General features: G+C 45.0%; 2 protein-coding genes across 3 annotated transcripts; one reads left to right on the plus strand and one right to left on the minus strand.

The window, feature by feature from the left end:
* Positions 1-865: 865 nt before the first annotated feature.
* On the plus strand, positions 866-5,672 carry LOC133911893 (probable mitochondrial-processing peptidase subunit beta, mitochondrial). The gene is made up of 9 exons (XM_062354351.1): positions 866-1,656; positions 2,466-2,630; positions 2,732-2,869; positions 2,954-3,105; positions 3,205-3,313; positions 4,182-4,280; positions 4,500-4,565; positions 4,652-4,759; positions 5,156-5,672. Exons 1-9 carry the CDS (start codon positions 991-993, stop codon positions 5,240-5,242), a joined length of 1,590 nt encoding a protein of 529 aa, XP_062210335.1. The 5' UTR covers positions 866-990; the 3' UTR covers positions 5,243-5,672.
* Positions 5,673-8,914: 3,242 nt separating this feature from the next.
* On the minus strand, positions 8,915-14,829 carry LOC133911894 (beta-glucosidase 6). Of its 2 annotated transcripts, XM_062354352.1 has the most exons (13): positions 14,410-14,829; positions 13,175-13,241; positions 11,539-11,597; positions 11,354-11,429; positions 11,124-11,195; positions 10,955-11,042; positions 10,598-10,853; positions 10,381-10,496; positions 10,056-10,279; positions 9,799-9,833; positions 9,617-9,719; positions 9,414-9,522; positions 8,915-9,311 (listed from the first exon to the last, which is right to left on the minus strand). In XM_062354352.1, the coding sequence occupies exons 1-13, from the start codon at positions 14,563-14,565 to the stop codon at positions 9,137-9,139; spliced, it is 1,536 nt and encodes a 511-aa protein (XP_062210336.1). In that variant the 5' UTR covers positions 14,566-14,829; the 3' UTR covers positions 8,915-9,136. The 2 variants fall into 2 exon arrangements, with proteins under 2 accessions (XP_062210336.1, XP_062210337.1); XM_062354353.1 differs by lacking the exon at positions 13,175-13,241 and having other exon boundaries at positions 14,410-14,497.
* Positions 14,830-18,407: the final 3,578 nt, after the last annotated feature.

Raw genomic sequence — 18,407 nt, forward strand, 5'->3', positions numbered from 1 at the left:
TAGCTATTGTTGTAGGTGAACTCCGTAAATAGTAAGCAAATCCCTCACTTCTTCCCATATGTGAGAACACAAGCTCGCAACATATGTTCTAGAATCTAATTCACCCTCTCGGTTTGACCATCAGTCTGAGAGTGGTAAGCAGTTATATGGAAGAGCTTGATTCCCATTGCGTCATGAAGGCTCCTCTAGAAATGAGAAATAAACTAAGTGCAGTGATTAGAAATGATCTTCTTTGGAATCCCATGAAGACAAACAATCTGAGTGAGATACAACTCGACATAGTCCTTGACACTATATCGAGTCTTCACCAGGAGAAAATGTGCTGACTTTGTGAGCCGATCCACGATGACCTAAATCGAGTCATACCCTTGAGAGATTTTCGGCAAACCGGTAATAAAGTCCATACCGATATATGACCTACTTTACTAATAAAAATAAATAAATAAATAAAAAGAAAAATTAACAAATAATCTATTCTCCTTTTTTCGAATTTCATATAAAATCAAACTATGATATAACTCATAACGTATTTGTTCAGTGACACTCTCATGACGTATCTATATCTCCATACATTAAATTTATAATTGATGTTAACATATTTAATATTTATATTTATATTTTCGTTATAATATACAAGTGCAACGCCTAAGTACTAGCTAGTAATAGGAACTCTGCTCGAAATTACTCTCTTCACAATGTATTATTCATTTTCTGGGTTAGAATTTGATTAGGCCCAGCCCAATCAAAACCCATTGCACGCGCGACCCAGCAAGTACATTCCACGCTTCAACAACCTCCACTCAATGGCACGTGGGCCCTAGCGCGGTAAGCTACGCACACCCAGCCCTTCTCCTTCCCCACTTGGCAGGCAGGCATCCTCCCCACTCTTCTCTATTTCTCACCCGATCCATCCATCCGGCTCCAAACCCTAACACAGCCAGATCTCCGCCTCCGCCGCCGCCGGCGAGAGCACCGCCCAAATCCGCCGCGATGGCATTCGGCCGCATCCTATCGGCCGCGGTGCGCCACCGCTCCGCCATCGCCGCGGCGGCCGGGAACGCTCGCGTGGCCTCCACTGCCGTAGCCGCGGGGCCCGGCGTCATCACCCCCGACGCGACCCCTGTGCGCGCCCCCGTGATGCCATACGATCGCATCGCCGAGGCCGTCAACGCCCGGATCCGGCGGCTCGAGCATCCGGACCCGCGCTTCCTCCGCTACGCCAGCCCCGTGCCTGCCCACGCCGATCACACGTCCATCCTCGCGGCGCCGGAGACCCGCGTCACCACGCTGCCCAACGGTCTGCGCGTTGCCACGGAGTCGTCCCTCGCCGCGCGCACGGCCACGGTCGGCGTGTGGATCGACGCGGGCAGCAGGTACGAGACGGAGGAGGCGGCCGGCGTCGCTCATTTCGTCGAGCACATGCTGTTCAAGGGCACGGGGAAGCTCAGCGCTGCGCAGCTGGAGCAGGAGATCGAGGACATGGGCGGACACCTCAACGCCTACACGTCGCGGGAGCAGACGACCTACTACGCCAAGGTGCTCGACAAGGATGTTCCCCGTGCGCTGGAGGTCCTCGCCGACATTCTGCAGAACTCTAATCTCGATCAGGCCCGCATTGAACGTGAGCGCGATGTGATCCTGCGAGAGATGGAGGAGGTATGCCACCTGATGCGTAGATATCCGTTTGCTTTAGTAGGTTCTTTTTCTGATGCATTGAACAGTTTAAGTAATTAGTTGGATATCGTTTGGTTGGCCTTAGATTAGATGCATAAGTGTTCTATAGTGTGATGAACAGATTGTTACTCTTTATTGTTGTACCAATATAAAGTTATCTTGGAAAGAAAAGAAATAGTAATTCACAACGACCTGATTTCCTAAGACTATGCATTTTGTTATGAACTGGTACATTCATCATGACAACACATATATCTGTATTCAGAAGTGCTGGCTACATTGAGCCTTCTGCATCAAGGTGTTTAGTATCAAATATGAGCCTTTTGCAAACTGATTCGGGATTTCTTTTTTTCTATTTTTAAAAAGAGAGTAGTGATTAGCATGTGAAACGTTTGTTAAACTTATGCAAAACTAGTAGAATGGAAAACCTTTTGCAGAACATGAGGTTTGATGAATGACTATAAGTGGGACAAGCTGCAAGGAGATGAAGGCATAATGTATAAAATAGAGTATATCATCTTCTGTTGAGTTTTTGTGCAACATCTATTTTTGGATGTTATGCTCAATTTCTTCAGTCCTTTGCTGGACCATTTTCCGATATGTTCTGTTGTTGCACTTGTTGCTTTTGCTTGACCATTCTTACTAATGGGAAATCCTCATTTACTCATTTGACTGATTAGCCAAGGCATCCTATGCAGCAAATTCTACTTAGCCTTGCTTCCTGTCAAGGGGCTGGCAGTATTTGAAAATTTGTCTAATGTTATTTCTGTATCTGTTTCTATCTTGTATAGGTTGAGGGACAATCGGAGGAAGTTATATTTGATCATCTGCATGCTACCGCATTCCAGTATACATCCCTTGGCAGACCAATCTTGGGTTCTGCAGATAACGTGAGGTCAATCACCAAAGAAGACCTCGAGAAGTACATCGCTACTCATTATACAGCTTCTAGAATGGTACATGATATTAAAAATGTGTAACTGTAATGCATTTACGTTGTTTCATGATCCCTCTATTGCTGTAGTGTGATTTGGGGGCTACTTCTGCATGTTTTCAGGTTATTACTGCTGCCGGTGCTGTTAAACATGAGGATATTGTAGAGCAGGCAACAAAGTTGTTCAGCAAGCTATCAACTGACCCTACAACAACTAGCATGTTGGTTGCTAAGGAACCTGCCTCTTTTACTGGTTCTGAGGTGTGTTTTGCAGTTTGATTTACACTTATACGTGCTATTCATCATGAGTGCGCATTGATATTACCATTTTATGCTACATAACAGGTTAGAATCATTGATGATGACATGGCCCTCGCTCAATTTGCTGTTGCCTTCAATGGAGCATCCTGGCTAGATCCTGATTCTATTGCATTGATGGTTATGCAATCTATGCTTGGTTCATGGAACAAGAGTGTTGGTGGAGGGAAGCACATGGGGTGGGTTTCTCTCTCTCTTTCATTCTTTCTTTTTGGCGTCTGCCTTTTATGGGCATTATCCCATGGACCTTACTTTTGTCCTCTGCTTAACTGTTACAGTTCAGAGCTTGTACAAAGGGTAGCAATCAATGACATAGCTGAGAGTGTAATGGCATTCAATACGAATTATAAGGACACTGGCTTATTTGGTGTCTACGCTGTCGCCAAGGTCAGTGTTCCATCTCTACTTTTGAGTAAAAGCTCGCTTTTTGCATAGTGACATACAGCTTGAGTGCAAATCCTTAGAAGAAACTGTGTACCTAAAACCACAATAGTTATTAAAAAATCCTTGAAAGGGATGTTTCAAAAAAGGCCTAAAATGTGTACTGTTTGCATTGGGTTGCTCGGAAAATATTAATAATGATGTAGTGCTTTTCTTCCCTTGTTTCCTTTTTAGCATCTGCTTTGTTCCAACCCTCCGTGACTTCTAAGAAAGTTCCACAACCTGTGGCAGTTGGGTCTTTTCGTGATGACAATGTTGTGGGATGGAGAACATGATCTTTACACTTGATGGAAAGAAGTAAATAGCATGCCTCTTTACACTTGATGGAAAAAATTAAATAGCATGCTGCATTTTCCTTCTATCTACAGCTCTCAACATTAATGGGTGGTAACAGACCTTGTTTGGAGAGCCAGAGCAAAGGGTTTTGTTTTATTGTTTATGCAGTGTGAACAAAAGGAAATAGGGAGCTTTGTTTTGCATTTCTTTTTTTGTTATCTGGACTCAAATGCCTTTACAAGCTTGATTTTCTGCTCCAAATATCCAACTAACAAGACTCGATGTATCTTTTTAGTGCAAGAGATGGATATGTGCAGAAGGATTAAAGTTCGTACCAATTTAGTGGTCCATTGCCCTTAAATTATATGCCTTTGTTAATTATGCTTATCTTATTTGACTTTTAATGGATTTTTGAATACTTACTAATCTCCTGTCAACCTTCCTTAGCATACACAGTAGTATTGTGATCTTGCTGTAATGGTTTTCTTATGCGGTAGTATACCTTGTTTGTGAACTTGTACTTGGCCTTGGTTTGCAGGCTGATTGCTTGGATGATTTGGCTTTTGCAATTATGCATGAGATGAGCAAATTGTCATACCGGGTTACGGAAGAGGATGTTATCCGTGCGCGTAATCAGGTAATCTTTCAGTCAGTTCTGATTTGGGTCACCTTTAATTGTAGTCAATTAACTCAGACACTGAATAGTAAAAAGCGTACTTCTGTGCTGTGTGTTTTTTGCGAGCTTGTGGGACAATCATGTTGTCTCATGATAATTTTCCTGTTGCTGGTCTATTCTGCCATTGAACTTTACAGCCTATGGTATTGCATTTTCATTGCTTTGTTGTGAAACTTTCAGCTGAAATCCTGTATCCAACTCCACCTTGATGGTTCCACTGCTGTAGTTGAGGATATTGGTCGTCAGGTATTAATGAACTCTAATCATGTGATGTTACGCCATATAATCGGTGCTGGCCCTTATAACTTATTTCTGTTCCCTTGTTGTGTCAGCTGCTTATCTATGGCCGAAGAATTCCTATTCCTGAGCTTTTTGCAAGAATAGATGCAGTTGATGCAAGCACTGTCAAGCGTGTTGCAAACCGTTTCATCTTTGACCAGGTATTGTTTTCCAACCTACAGCCTTGTGTTCTGTAGATTTTCAACATTTGTTAATGTCGAGCAATGAGCAATGCCAACTATCATCGCTACACGGTCTTTTAAATTGCTAAAAGCAGGGCAAATTTTGGTCACTTGAGCCTGCATTTCATGCAGATGAACGCTCTTTATTGTGAAGCTGCTATTATCATATCATCTATCATGCTGGTTATTGTGATTTACCTCTAGTGATAGGAGCATGCTATTTCATTTTGTGTGTGTGCGCGCGCGCCTACAACCAATATGTTTGAATTGTTTGATAGCTTGAGAAAAAATAGGCATAATATTACCATTATTTCTTTATGTTTTGCTATGTTGCGTAAACCAATCTTCACTGTCTCGCTACCCATTTCCTTTCAGGATGTTGCTATTGCTGCAATGGGACCAATCCAAGGACTTCCGGACTACAACTGGTTCAGGCGCCGGACCTACATGCTCCGATACTAGATCCATCAACCAGTGTACCGTGTTTACAGTTTGCAAAAGCAAGATAAAATTGCCCCTTTTGGTATCAGTATATTATGGCCTCAGCGTCGCACATTATGATGTGCTGAAGCGGAGGAATTTTTTGAGTATTTGTTTTATTGCTCATCTTCCTTGCCCCAAACCCACAAATCTGTCAATAATGATAGGCGGGTTCAACTGACGTGGCTGACTTTTGGTGGCCACCTGGTGTTTTTACGATGACTCATGACTCTTACCTTTCCATCTTGTGTTGGAAGGTAATTTTCATTCGGCGAATAATTTTTATGAAGCTGGTTACATGTAAAGATGGTACAGTAAAGTTTAGCTTCCATGTCATTTGTTGCCCTTTTGGTAACTGCGCAAAGGTGCAACTGTTCTTATATGAAGTTCTTTTGTTCGGTGATTGTTTCAATGGGTTATCTTCTAGCTTTGTTGAGATGTGAATTTCGTGGTGCTACGGAAGGTGGCTTGGTCGAGGTGCAGTGGCGGGCTCACCTTGTGTGGTGTAGTGGCGGCTCTGGGCTCACATTTCGCCCTGCTCGCCTCCACACTGCTGTGGTTGGCGATCGCGAATGGGTTTTCTGTTTGTGCCCACCTGGCAATGAGTCAGCCGGTTCAACACTGTCCGCATTCTGCAGCAACGGTGTTGAAAGTTGATTGCAATGTAAAGAAAGAGATAGATACGGGGCATTGCTCTGGAATAGATGTTCTGAGAATTTCGTCCTGAAGAGAATGATTCTGAGAATTTTATCATGAAGGGAAATCGTTGGAGTGCTGAAGGGAACGAAAATCCTTTCACGACGAAAATATCACCTTTGAAAGAAAGTGAAAGTTGTTGAGGTTAATCTAAAGTGTATGAGCAACCATCGGGTAGTTGCCGATTGAACAACTATCAAATGGTTGCCAGCATTAGTTACTACTATTTTTCTAACTCTTTCCTTTGATCAATGTTGATTCACATATATCATCTTGAGAATTCATCAAAAAACCATATAAGAAAAATACGATGAAAGTAATAGTAATATGCTATTAAACCTCTTTTAAAAACCTAGAAAAAAAGAAAAAATATAATATATATTGATTATTGCTTTGTTGTAAACTCGTATGAGAAAATCTTGAAAGAAAAAATCATAAGCGAATATATATATATATATATATATATATATATATATATATATATATATATAATATATATATATATATATATATATATATATATATATATTACTAACAAATTTCAAACTTTGGAGTTGTCTTTGACAATATAACTGCTTCAACTCTCCTCACAAGTCATGCAATTTATTTTGATATTATTTGATGACACAGAAAATAAGAAGGTTATATTTGGGCTTATGAGGTCGGGATGTAATTTCTGATCTCTGCAAGTAGAACTCAATTCAGTTGGAGAATTTTTTTTACTAGAAAAGGTTTATTTAGTCAGAGAAGATTCCCAGCCAGGAAGAATAGCATGAAACATTTCCGACTAGGTGAGTTTTAATATAGTCGAATCCTCTACTGTATATAATCCAATTGCTTTATTCTTAGCAAAGTTGGAGGACTAGCTAATGAGATTTTGATAATTAATAATTAAGGATATATACAGAAACAGGGAAAGAAATAGTGTGCAAACCTATATACGTATATATACACACATGTATATAAATATACGGAAATTGTGAAAGAAATAGTGTGCAACCCTATATACGTATGTGTATATGTAAGAAAAATGCAAAAGGAGAATCTTAAAATCAGACTGCCTTTAGAGGGGTTTTGCAAAAAAATAATTTTTAGAAGGAATCTCAAAATCAGACTAATTTTTCGGGGAATTTTTGTATTTTCCCCTTGTATTTGCCCTCCTCGCACTGGCGCACTGCACCGGCTCATGTAGCTGCCGAGGTGGTGCTTGACCGGACGTATCCCTATATTGGCCAGCAGCCATCGCGCATGTAGCGCGCCCCATGCGCCGGTGGAGAGCACACAGCACGGGAGCCATCGGCTACCGGGCGACGCGATTGGCAGCCGAGCCAATCACGTGAGAGATACGCGCCGCGCGGCGCGGCGAAGCGAGTAATGACGACGATGCACCCGCTCGTCGGTCAGGTGCACGTATATACTTGGCGCCGTGCGCAGTGGGCGTGTTTCTAGGTGGCGCGGGCGTGGTTGGAGTGTGTGTGGGGTCTCCGCGGGCACGTTGGCATGTGGGAAACCGGGTACCTGCGGCCGTCCACCGCGGAGAGCGCGACGCAAGGCGGCACCTCGCTCGCTCCTTTTTTTTTTGAGAGAGAAGGACGCACACAACTCACACCGTACTCAACGCACACCCCACTTACACCGTACTCAACGCACACCATACTCAACACCCTTACGGTAGGGATAGATTGGAGTGTTTCATACCCTCAGCGCAAACGTATAGTATCATTGAGCATATATGTGCAACTATAATTTGTCCGAGATCTAATTTCAAAAGTGAGGGTCGAAGGAATGGTAATGGGACTAATTTTCTATCTATGTCCCTATTTAGTTATCGAGAGGAAATCTTCTTTCATCTCTATTCACGTGAGAAATTTTGTGTGAACCGAGTCCTTAATAAGAATATAAAATTAAATTATATTAAATTATTTCTATATATTAGCAATACACTCATAGTATAAATAAGTAATTTATTAATACATACAAAGATAATTAATACAAGATAAATTAAATATATAATGCACTCATAATATATATATATATATATATACACACATACGCTCGATCCTCGCTCGCTTCGCTAGGCCTGTCTAGGCCGTGATGTAGAGGGGGAGGCGGGAGTCCATCCGTAGAAGCCATGCGTACGTCTGTGCCTGCAGATTTGGATGGCCGAATCCGCCTCGCGTGCGACGCGCGGTGGCGCGGCCTTGCGGAAGCCCTCCGTCTTTTGGGCTGCAAGGCAAGCAAGCCGGCAAGCAGGTCCACTCGAATTAGCTCGTCAGCTATCGGCTCTTGGGCGCGCCGCAACTGGAAATACGTCAGCGGGAAAACAGGGTAATAATCTGCAAACAAATCAACCGCGCCACGGCCCATGGACGTTTTTCAGGTCTTCGTGCGTAAGCCGCGCCGCGCTAGGGGGCTAAAGCTAAAAGGCAGAGCCGCCGCAAGCCACGGGCGGCGGGCGCGGGGAACAGGGGAGTCACGGCCGTCGACCGGCTGCGGAGTCACGACACGCTTGGTGTGGAAGTCGCGCGTGCACGGCGCCCGCCCCGCCTGCGCCGTGCGGTGCCGTCATCGTGGGCCGCGCGCGCGGCAAGCTCCGCTCGAACGCTGGGTTGCGTTCGCCGCGCCTGCGAAAACCCGTCGGCTGACGCCCAAGCAAGTAAATACGCAATTCAACCGCCGGCTGCACACAGCCACGGATTGAAACCGTAACGCTGGTGTTTTCGAATAAATTGATGATTTACCACTGAAAAGATTTATCTTTTAATTATGATAACACTTATGTTAATAAAACATAGAACCATCTGAGTTAATAATGGTGGGTCAAAGTAACAAATAAGTAAAGCTATTTCTTGGCGGTGGCAAAAAATCAATTGGATGGTTTTCTGACGAAACGGTTTCTGCACTGGATCAGAAGACCATTATCGGTTTTTTCCAAGGAAGGTTGCAGAACAAAGGAGGGCCGGAAAGGCTAGGCTGTTTGCACGTTCATCGAGTCATCTTTTGCGGTCTTATCTGTATGCGTGTGTATCGTATCAGGAATCAGGATTACAGGCTGACCACAGACCGTTCCCAACGTGTACAGTGAAGCTTGACGCGCATTATCCTATGTGCTTGGGCAGAACACAACAGCTGAATACATATGATATCAGATGGCCAGGCCAAGCATGATATGTGCCGCCTTCAGCTGGAGCTCAGCAGGGTCTTGAACCACTGCACCGAGTTCTTGGGGTATCTCTTGAGATTGTTCTTGTAGTCCACGAAGTGGAGCCCGAATCTCGAGGAGTATCCGGCCGCCCACTCCCAGTTGTCCAGCAGAGACCACGCGAAGTACCCACGCACGTCGCACCCGTCCTCCCTGCAGCCGCAGCAGCAGCAGCATCAGGCCAGGAGTTGAGGCAAACTGCACGCTCTCGTTATGTTCTATGATCATGGAAATGTGAGATAGTATCTTTTGTACTTTATGGAGGCAGCGAGGTTGGTGAGGTAGTCGTTGTGGTACTTGATCCTCTTGCTGTCCTTGAGGGCGTCCTTGATGGAGATGAAGGCGTTGTTGCTGTCATCCATCCCTGGATCAGAGTATTCGGTATAACACTTCCAGAACTCATAAGTAATCTAGCAGGATAATCGATCCAGGTAACCAGGTTTTGTATGTGCTCTTACCGTTTTCAGTGATGTAAACCGGCGGGCTGTTGTACCTCTCCTTGACGTAGTTCATCAGGCTCCTCATCCCGCTGGGTACGATGTACAGCCATATCGAATTGGCCTGCATAACCACACCAAGCTTCAGAAAAAAATTGAGATGGTGTCGCTATGCTAATGCAAGAATGTGGTGCCGAACTCACCCTATCTCCAATCGGTTTCCCATTCTTGTCGAAGGCTGTAAAAATGCAAAGAATAAAAAGAAAATCAGCATCCATGCTATATCAGCTATACGATCAACGAGGTGTTAGAATTTCTGAACTGAATAAGTCAGATCATTACAATCAGACAATAGTACTAGGAAATTTAACGACTTGGCATGTCTCTGAAAGATCTGAAGTAGCTTATATTTTTCTCCTTTTTAGGTGAAGTAAACTTTGCAAAGATGATCAGAACTCACGAAGGCTGATGGTTCCGGTGTCTGCCAAGGTGTCATTCAGTAGTTTTCCGATGATGCTGTTGTTGTTATGCCTGGTGTAGTAAGTGGTGTAGTGGTTTATGCCCACAAAGTCCAGTGCCCCCTTGACAAGGGCAGCCTCATCTGCTGTGAACTTGGGCAGCCTGTCTGCAACCCGCGTCCTCATTGTCGCCGGGTAATCGCCAAAGAAGAACGGATCCGCGAACCTTCCATACTAAACCGACTTAGCAACCATCCATGTATAGCTTCACAAAAATAATTCACGAGAAGACGAATGGTGCAACATAAATGGAGTCGAGCTGCTCACCATCCTAGCTGAAACTCTTGTGCTCTTTTGGCAGCTTCAATGTCAATTGTACTATTCGTCATCGGTTCGAACCACATGACGTCAAATGCAATCCCAAGTTGGCCACCCTGAGTCGCCTACAATTTGATGGGGAAAACAATGCTGACTCATTATCATGGTCTTATTGGAATCGAATCGGAAGTATGAAATATTTACAAGGCTAGAAAGAGGTGATCACCTTGTATCTCCTCCTGTAAATGTCTGAAGCCATGGCATGAGCTAGGATGAGGTTGTGGGCGACAATGTAGGGCTCGGTGCCTGAATTCCCTGACTTGCAGTACAGATGGAGCAGCACAGAACATCGCCCTGGTGCCTGCAGCCCGGCGTCGTAGCCCTGAATGGCAACTGTGTGCGGCTCGTTGAGCGTGATCCAGTGCTTCACACGCTCTCCGAATGCCTTGAAGCATGTCTCGGCATATGCGGAGAAATCGTTACTGAATTTTGAGCAGGGAAATGGACAATTGGTTACTTCTTAACGATCAGTTAAGATTGTGAAGAGTGTAGCTAGAGTAAAAGCTAAAGGGTGAGGGCTCACACTATCTGCCTGTCAAGCCATCCGTTATACCTGTCCTCCAGGGCCTGGGGGAGGTCCCAGTGGTAGAGGGTGACATATGGCTGAATTCCTGAAAGATTTCAAATGTAAGCAGCTCAAACCATTTATTTGATTCGGTGCTACAGTTTTTGTTTGCATGGTTTCCTTTCACCTTTCGATAGTAGTGCATCAATCAATTTGTTGTAGTGGTCGATGCCAGCCTGATTGACTTGACCAGTACCATCTGAAGCAACAAGAAACGGCACAAGGCTAAAATGAGAATGACAATAGTAACTGAAGACAACCGAAATGAAAGAGACTGGTTTTTTTTTTGCATCAGTCAGCAACATCAGTCTGACATCAAGGACAACATTGTTAGCATTTCCGTTCCAAATCACGTACTTGGCAAAATCCTCGACCAGGCAATCGAAAACCGATACGCGTCCATCCCCATGTCTGCCATGAGCTGTATATCCTCCTGAAAATAGCAATTCCAAAACGTCACAGAGATCATATCATAGGTCATAGAGATCGCGAGGTGCAGGCATGAGATATGTATACGTGCACTCTTAAAGCGTACTGCTGACCTCAAAACGGTGGTACTGATCGACTGCGACATCAGCATTGCTGAAGTCGATGATCTTGCCTGCAAAATGGAGAAGGCAAAACTTTTGCGTTAAGGCTCTGACTGCTGCTGCAACCACAAATCCGGGAGCCTCTTCTGTTGAGCATCAGTAGAACAGCCACCACTCTAGAGTCTGAACAAATGCCAACTAATACAGCTGCCACATGCTAAGTCCATTTAAATCCAACCCACAGTTTTGGGCCAGATAAATGACGAAGCTAAAAGCGTATGCATTTTACCCATTCCTCTCAAGTCCCAATCACTGGAGTACAGATCGATATTGTACTCATTGCAAAGGGTAGGTAGGGGCAAATCACTTCGCACAAGCCCAATTGCGCCCTTGTTTGCTCCACTATGTGCCCAACTTTACGAAAGGAAATCGTGCATCAAACTTGGAATACATGCCATGGTCACAGGAGGACCACTGTCATGCGTCACTGCCTGCAAAGACAATCGCAGTATCGCACGCAGCTGCAAAGTGCTGCCTGTGGGGCAATAATTGGACAAGCATATTATTCGACAGAAGTGGGAGTTTTCTCAAGCCTCAATGCCAAAGCTTGCACGCATGGTAAAAATGTAGCTGTTTATGCTTAACCATAGGAAATTTTTTCTTGTGGTTATGAAATTCTACCATAAAAGGCAGGGTTTAAGCGACTGCGAAAGAAGGGCAAACTGTGCAGAAAGGACGGAAGCTGGAGAAGAACGCAAGCGTACAAGCTTGCGCCTTGCAAGTTTATCTGTTTATGAGACTCGGAAATTTCCGCATCGAAAGACTTGGATCAACGAGATTAATTGCATCTAGGTATCAAAATAACATGATCTTATGAGTTGTCGTTGACCATCAACCTGTCAAGTTCCCATCTTTCCTTTGACTGCCATAAGTTTCTGACATGTGCTGCCCCTGCTCCCTAGTGGGGGCGGTACTGCAGTATCTACCACGTGTCACTGGCTCTAAGCGTATAGCTCTAGTTTTTCGTCCCTAAGCAGCCACAGCATCGGCATCGATGACAAGAAAAAATGGGCCCCATGCTTAATAATTCGGCATCAAGCTGAGGAGGATGCAGCGTGTGAGCATCGAGCGTAGGACCAACTAAGTAAATAAAAGATAATGTGGCTATTTTCTTCTCTAAAAGCTAAATCTTGTAATCAACGGTGGATCAATAATGAATTTTTTGCATATGTATATATGACGCTCGATCTGATTTCAAAATTGTCCAGAGTTTTTTAATGTTGTTTTCATTGCAAAATAATGAATCTCATTCGTAACTTTCCAATTACGAGAATTGAAGCGACAGACCATGATGGTTACTATATTAGGCATGATAGCAGTTGTGAAATCATTTTTTATTGATTGGGTATCTGGCCAACTACTTTCTTCGTAGCTCACTTTTTTCATCTCAGCATCCGCTGCTACAATGGAAAAATCGATGCCTGGATCTTCTCTCTCCCGTTGAAGCATCGTTTTTTTACCACACTGTGGGTGGTCTAAATGGAATATATTTTCCGTAAGGTATCAGGCTCCTGAACTAACCCTGGCGTTTGTCCCTCGTACGAAGAACCATGCGTTTGAGCAACTAGAGGAAGTTCGGCATACATACCGAAAGTGTGTGCAAACGTGTCCCAGATGGTTTGTCCTCTCCCATCCACCTTCACGGCTCCCTCGTACTGCAAAAGAATTGTTCAGATTAGAAGGGCACGATCCATAGTAGCAGCAACTAGCAAGAGCAGATCCACATCTGCCAAATACTTCCATGAGAACGAATCAGCTGGTACGTTCGTTCGTTCCTTCCGGCAGCAGGTTGAGGTTTATCATCGTCTAACAAAAAAATGTAGGTTTATTATAAGCCAACTTGAGCTGAACTCCTAGAGGTTTCGGTCGTTTCCGCCGCATTTTTCCACCACCGAGAAGCTCGTCGGTGTGGGCAGACCGTCAGAGGTGCAGCAGGACGCCTCCACTGGATTCCGCATTTTCCTCTCTCTTTTTTGGCAGTGTGCATCCAAGAGTCAGAGGTGTTTATATCAACTCGATAAGAATCAATAAAGTTTCTTTTATCGAAAAAAGAACTCACTCAGGTGGGTGCATGCCTGCCCTGCTTGATCAGGATGATCAATCTATGCTATATTGAGCCTGCTGTAGAGTGTGATGACATTAGCAACCTGAAGTTAGGTGTGCATCGTGCATGAATACAAGAGTGTTTCTACTTCCTAAAAGCCTGGTGTGTTGCACACTATTTGAAAATTGAAGCAGAGTTTCTGTTGCCAGATGTAGCATATGCTTCAGTTCTAGACTCGAGATAGCAATGTTTCTAGCTCATTGCGCAGCTTTGCCGTATACGTGCGTGCATAGTGAAAGCCTGAAACTGATGTTTGAGGTGGTTGAAAGGGCTCCTGGATACTATTATACTGCAGAGACCAGGAGGAAGATCCAAAATGGCACTGTCCAAAGGGAAACGGGCAAACCCAAGGACACAGGACAAGAATACAACTTTGTGGTAAGGGAAGGGAAAACACATTGCAGCCTGTTGTCCGTTCCCGGCTCCCATGATTTCGTCTCCCCCTTGTAGCGCAATTGATTGGTTCCACCATATCACTAGTTTTCTGGCGTGTATTAAACCACAACTAAAGAGCAAAACAATAGGATCAGGTGTACCGCAAGTCCAAGTAATGCCTTAGAAAATACATAGACGAGCCTGGATCAATCCAAAAAACTAATCATAGGATTGAAGCCGAGTCAGTGCAGTAGTGCGATGGAGCTAGAAGTAAGAATCGCCATTACCAGTCTAGAGAGGGATGAGTTGGGAAGAAGAGAGAGATGGCGAAAGAAACCACCAACCTGGTATGCGGCGGAGGCGGTGCCGAACACAAATCCCTTGGGGAAGCTCCCCCGCGTGAGCCCTCCTCCGCCCTGCGCAGTGCATCCTTGCAGCGCCACTCCAAGGAGGAGAAGCAGCGGCAGTGTCACGCGTCGCCCACTCTTTATCCTCCCCATGAGAGAGAGAGAGAGAGAGAGAGAGAGAGAGAGAGAGGTGGCCTCCAAAGTACAAGGAAAAGAAGAACCGCCCAGTGGATGTGTCCGGCGAGTGCCGAAGCCGAACTGCCATTGTGCGAGTGGTATTTATAGGGAAAGCAATGGACCAATGCACACCCCACTAACCAATTTCACCGGGAAGTTGGGGCTTTGGATGATACCATGTCACTGCAGCGTAGTGGTCGCTTGCTTTAAGCGATGGAAGTGTGATGTGCATCTCGATTCCGTCAGATGGGCGTTTCTCATGGAGGTGTTAGTATGCTTGGGGCTTCGGGCAGCCATGGTGCGACTAGGTCGAAGCTATTCTAGGATCTTCCTTCATCCAGATTCTCCTCAATTTCATCCCTAGGTCGCCTCTTCGCCACGCCGGGGGTTACGGCAAGGGGTTCTCTCTCCCCCTTTCTCTTTGTGATGGTTATAGACGTTCTTAACCGCATCTTAACGAAGGTGGGTGAAGCGGGATTCATTGACTCCTCTGGACATGGATCAATCACACATTGTTGTTCCCTCTACGCTGATAACGTCATTATCTTCCTATCACCAACTTCCCATGACATTAGAGCCCATTTGGACATTCTCAGCTTCTTCGGGATGGTGTCTGGTCTCAAAACGAACCTAGGCAAATGTCAGGCCGTTCCCATATGCTGTGGTGATGATGAGATCAATTTGATCAACATGCATCTACCTTGTGGGGTGTAGGCCTTTTCCATTCAATACCTCGGGGTGCCACTTTCTACTGGTCGTCTCTGCAAGCACCACCTTCAACCTCTGGTAGACAAGGTCGTGTCCAGACTTACGACTTGGCAAGCAAAGCTTATAAACAAGTTCGGTCGGGTCACTCTTGTGAAATCAGTGCTTTCCTCAACCTCGCTGCATACCCTCATGTCCATTGTCGTTCCACCGTGGGTGATCAAACAATTAGACAAGATCTGAAAGGCCTACCTTTGTCCGACGGCCGCTGTGCTCTCGCTTGGCAACGAGTATGCCGACCGGTCCCTTACGGCGGATTGGGAATCCAGGATCTCCGCTTGGCCGGCACCGCCCTGCGACTTAGGTGTTTATGGTGGCAGTGGACCGATCCTTCGAAGCCGTGGGCTGCTCTCCCCCTCCAGCATGACCATGTCATCTCGGCCCTCTTCGACGCTTCCGTCAAGTTCGACATTGGAAATGGGGAGTCCACGTTCTGGAAAGATGCTTGGCTTGAGGGATGGGCCATTCAATCCTGGGCACCTGACTTACTTGTTTGCATTGTGCCGTCCTCCGTCAATAGAACAGTCAAGGCTGCCTTACACAATCGTTGATGGGTTCGAGATATCAATGCCCCCCCCCCCTCTCCATTCCTGCCATTACTCAGTATCCAGCTCTGGGTGAAGCTTGAGCATGTCAACCTAAACGATGAGCAAGATCGCGCGACCTGGAGAAGGAGCTCCTCTAGTGTCTACACATCCAAGTCGGCGTACCAGAGACTGTTCTACGGCTCCGCACATTTGGCTGGCGCCAAGTGCTATGGAAGACTTGGGGCTCCGTCCAAAGTGAAGTTTTTTGGTTGGTTAAGCATCCATGACCGATTGTGGACTGCATCTAAGAGGAAGCGTCATGGTCTTCAGATGGAGGATTCCTGCACTCATTACTTGCAAGTTTCGGAGACCACAGAACACTTGCTCCTCCATTGTGTTCTGGCTCGCGAGGTCTGGTGGCGGTTGCTTGGCGTTCAGGTCCTTGCTGAGGGGATTTCCTTGGTCGACTGGTGGTTGGACCTCTGTGTCAGAGTTGACAGTGAGCTCCGCAAAGGTCTCGACTCCTTTGTCCTTCTCATCTCTTGGTGCATCTGGCTGTCGAGGAATGATATCATTTTCAATAACCACCGCATCACCTCTGATGCTTTGGTGACCCTTATAAGGGAAGAAGCTGCACGTTGGTGCTTTGCAGGGGCGAAGAATTTGGCCATCCTATGTGAACACCTTCGTGCTTATGGTTCGATTGCCTAGCTACTGATGTCGCTTAGTCCCTTTTTTTCGCTGCTGCTAATTCCTATGCATTAGCTAGTCTTGCCGCATCCCGCTTGTGTAATTTGACCGGTTTCAGGTTGTTGTACTAAACTTTATTTTGCTCATTCTTAATACAAAGGTACGCAGCTCTCGTGTATATTTTAGAAAAAAAATGTGCTGTTCAACTGTGGGAGGTTGGTGGTTAGGGGAGAGAAGAGAGGAGCAAAGTGTGGAGGGGCAGTGCCCAGGTGGCTACTACAGCTGGAAACTTTTCTTTCTGTCCCATGATTGATCGACTCATTACCAGATAATAAGATCCTGTTTATTTTAGCTCAGGATTATAATAAACTAGCTTATTTGTTCTGAGCTGAAACAAGCAGTTAGCTTATTTGTCCAGATTATTATAAGCTGAAGCTCAGATTATAATAATCCCATAAGTTGTGAAAAGGAACTTATTTCAGCTTATTTTGGTCTTTTACTATATTACTCATCAAATTTAGGGAAAATTACCCGTCAATGTCACTCTCCCCACCTTACACCTGAATCCCCTGCCCACTATTGAGGACATTGCAGACTTTTGCTAATAATTCAGACTCCAATAATCTAGATCGTCAAATAATTCATAGCTTATTTCCCTCTAACTTATTATAATCCAACTTATTATAATCTATCGGCTATAAACCGCTTATTATAATCCTGACCTGAAAAAATATGGCCTACAAACCAATCGCATATAGTACTATTATCGAGCATTCTTACTAGCTGTTTCGGATGTAAAAACACGCAGATGACAAGTACGAGGACCGGATTGAATTTGATAGGTTCGGAAGCTGAAATTAATGTACAAATGTGTATGAATTCAATGCTTGCTTGCATTGTCGTCTGTGCTTTTGTCAAGACCAGCCACAGCCTCTTGCCCTCTGAATACACGTACATGTCCTATCCAAGATGGATAGGCAAGCAAAGATGTGGAGAAGTTTGCAGGCAAAGTTCACTTCCGAAGGGATAACGATGAAGAATACCCAGGAGGAAATTTGAATGGGAATTGAAATGATCTTTCTACATGTAGTAAGAGATACGGTCTGAGCTGAGCTGAGCTGGAGAGAGAGAGGAAAAAAAACTTGCATAATCAGTTGTGCCTGATTTAGCAAGGAATCTACCCAATTCTGAGGTTCTACACGCAGTCTCACCTGTTGAAAAGGACTGCTTCTGGGTTCTGCATCGTCACTCATTTACCTTGTACATAGAACCTCACATGTTCCCATTAATCGCACGTCTACTTTTCGACGTCGCCGTTTCAGTCTTTTGGCATGATCGATCTGAATCTGATCATGCTTGTCGTTCTTGCCTTTGTGCTCAATCACTCATGGCTGCAATTGCCATAGACAAATGGACACTTGGTATACAGCATTCCTTGCACGGATCATCGAGGGAAGACCAGGACACGCTACTTCTGGATTGGTACTACCGACAGGTTCGTCTTGTCGGCAACGAATTACTATAAGCTAATAGTTGTCATTTTGTGTTACCTCGTTACCTGGACAGCAATGCATCCAGCCAGAAAAATACAATTCTACATGTCCTTTATGAATACACAATCTATCTAGTTCATCTATTTCTCATATTTTATATTTACCTACCAATTGATATCGGTTAGTGATTACCTTTAAGGATCCTCGACGTCTCTGGCTCCGTCAACCTACGCTCGTGGGCCACTAGCCTCCGAGCCCCTTCGGAGCCCCCAGGCTCCGAAATCGCCTCGGAGGTCTCTGAGTTCTACGGACCTTCGAAAGCCGCTGGCCCTCAGAGCCTTGA

Source organism: Phragmites australis, chromosome 3 (genome assembly GCF_958298935.1).
Source record: "Phragmites australis chromosome 3, lpPhrAust1.1, whole genome shotgun sequence".
In the NCBI taxonomy this organism is placed as follows: Eukaryota; Viridiplantae; Streptophyta; class Magnoliopsida; order Poales; family Poaceae; genus Phragmites; species Phragmites australis.

Bases quoted from the DNA above. Each gene is read 5' to 3' on its own strand.
- LOC133911893 (XM_062354351.1), top strand. From the start codon at position 991: ATGGCATTCGGCCGCATCCTATCGGCCGCGGTGCGCCACCGCTCCGCC. The intron at 2,870-2,953 runs GTGTGTTTTGCA...GCTACATAACAG, and splicing joins CCTCTTTTACTGGTTCTGAG to GTTAGAATCATTGATGATGA. The intron at 4,760-5,155 runs GTATTGTTTTCC...ATTTCCTTTCAG, and splicing joins ACCGTTTCATCTTTGACCAG to GATGTTGCTATTGCTGCAAT.
- LOC133911894 (XM_062354352.1), bottom strand. From the start codon at position 14,565: ATGGGGAGGATAAAGAGTGGGCGACGCGTGACACTGCCGCTGCTTCTC. The intron at 10,854-10,954 runs GTGAGCCCTCAC...CTCAAAATTCAG, and splicing joins TGGCTTGACAGGCAGATAGT to TAACGATTTCTCCGCATATG. The intron at 9,834-10,055 runs GTGAGTTCTGAT...GCATTTTTACAG, and splicing joins CACCGGAACCATCAGCCTTC to CCTTCGACAAGAATGGGAAA.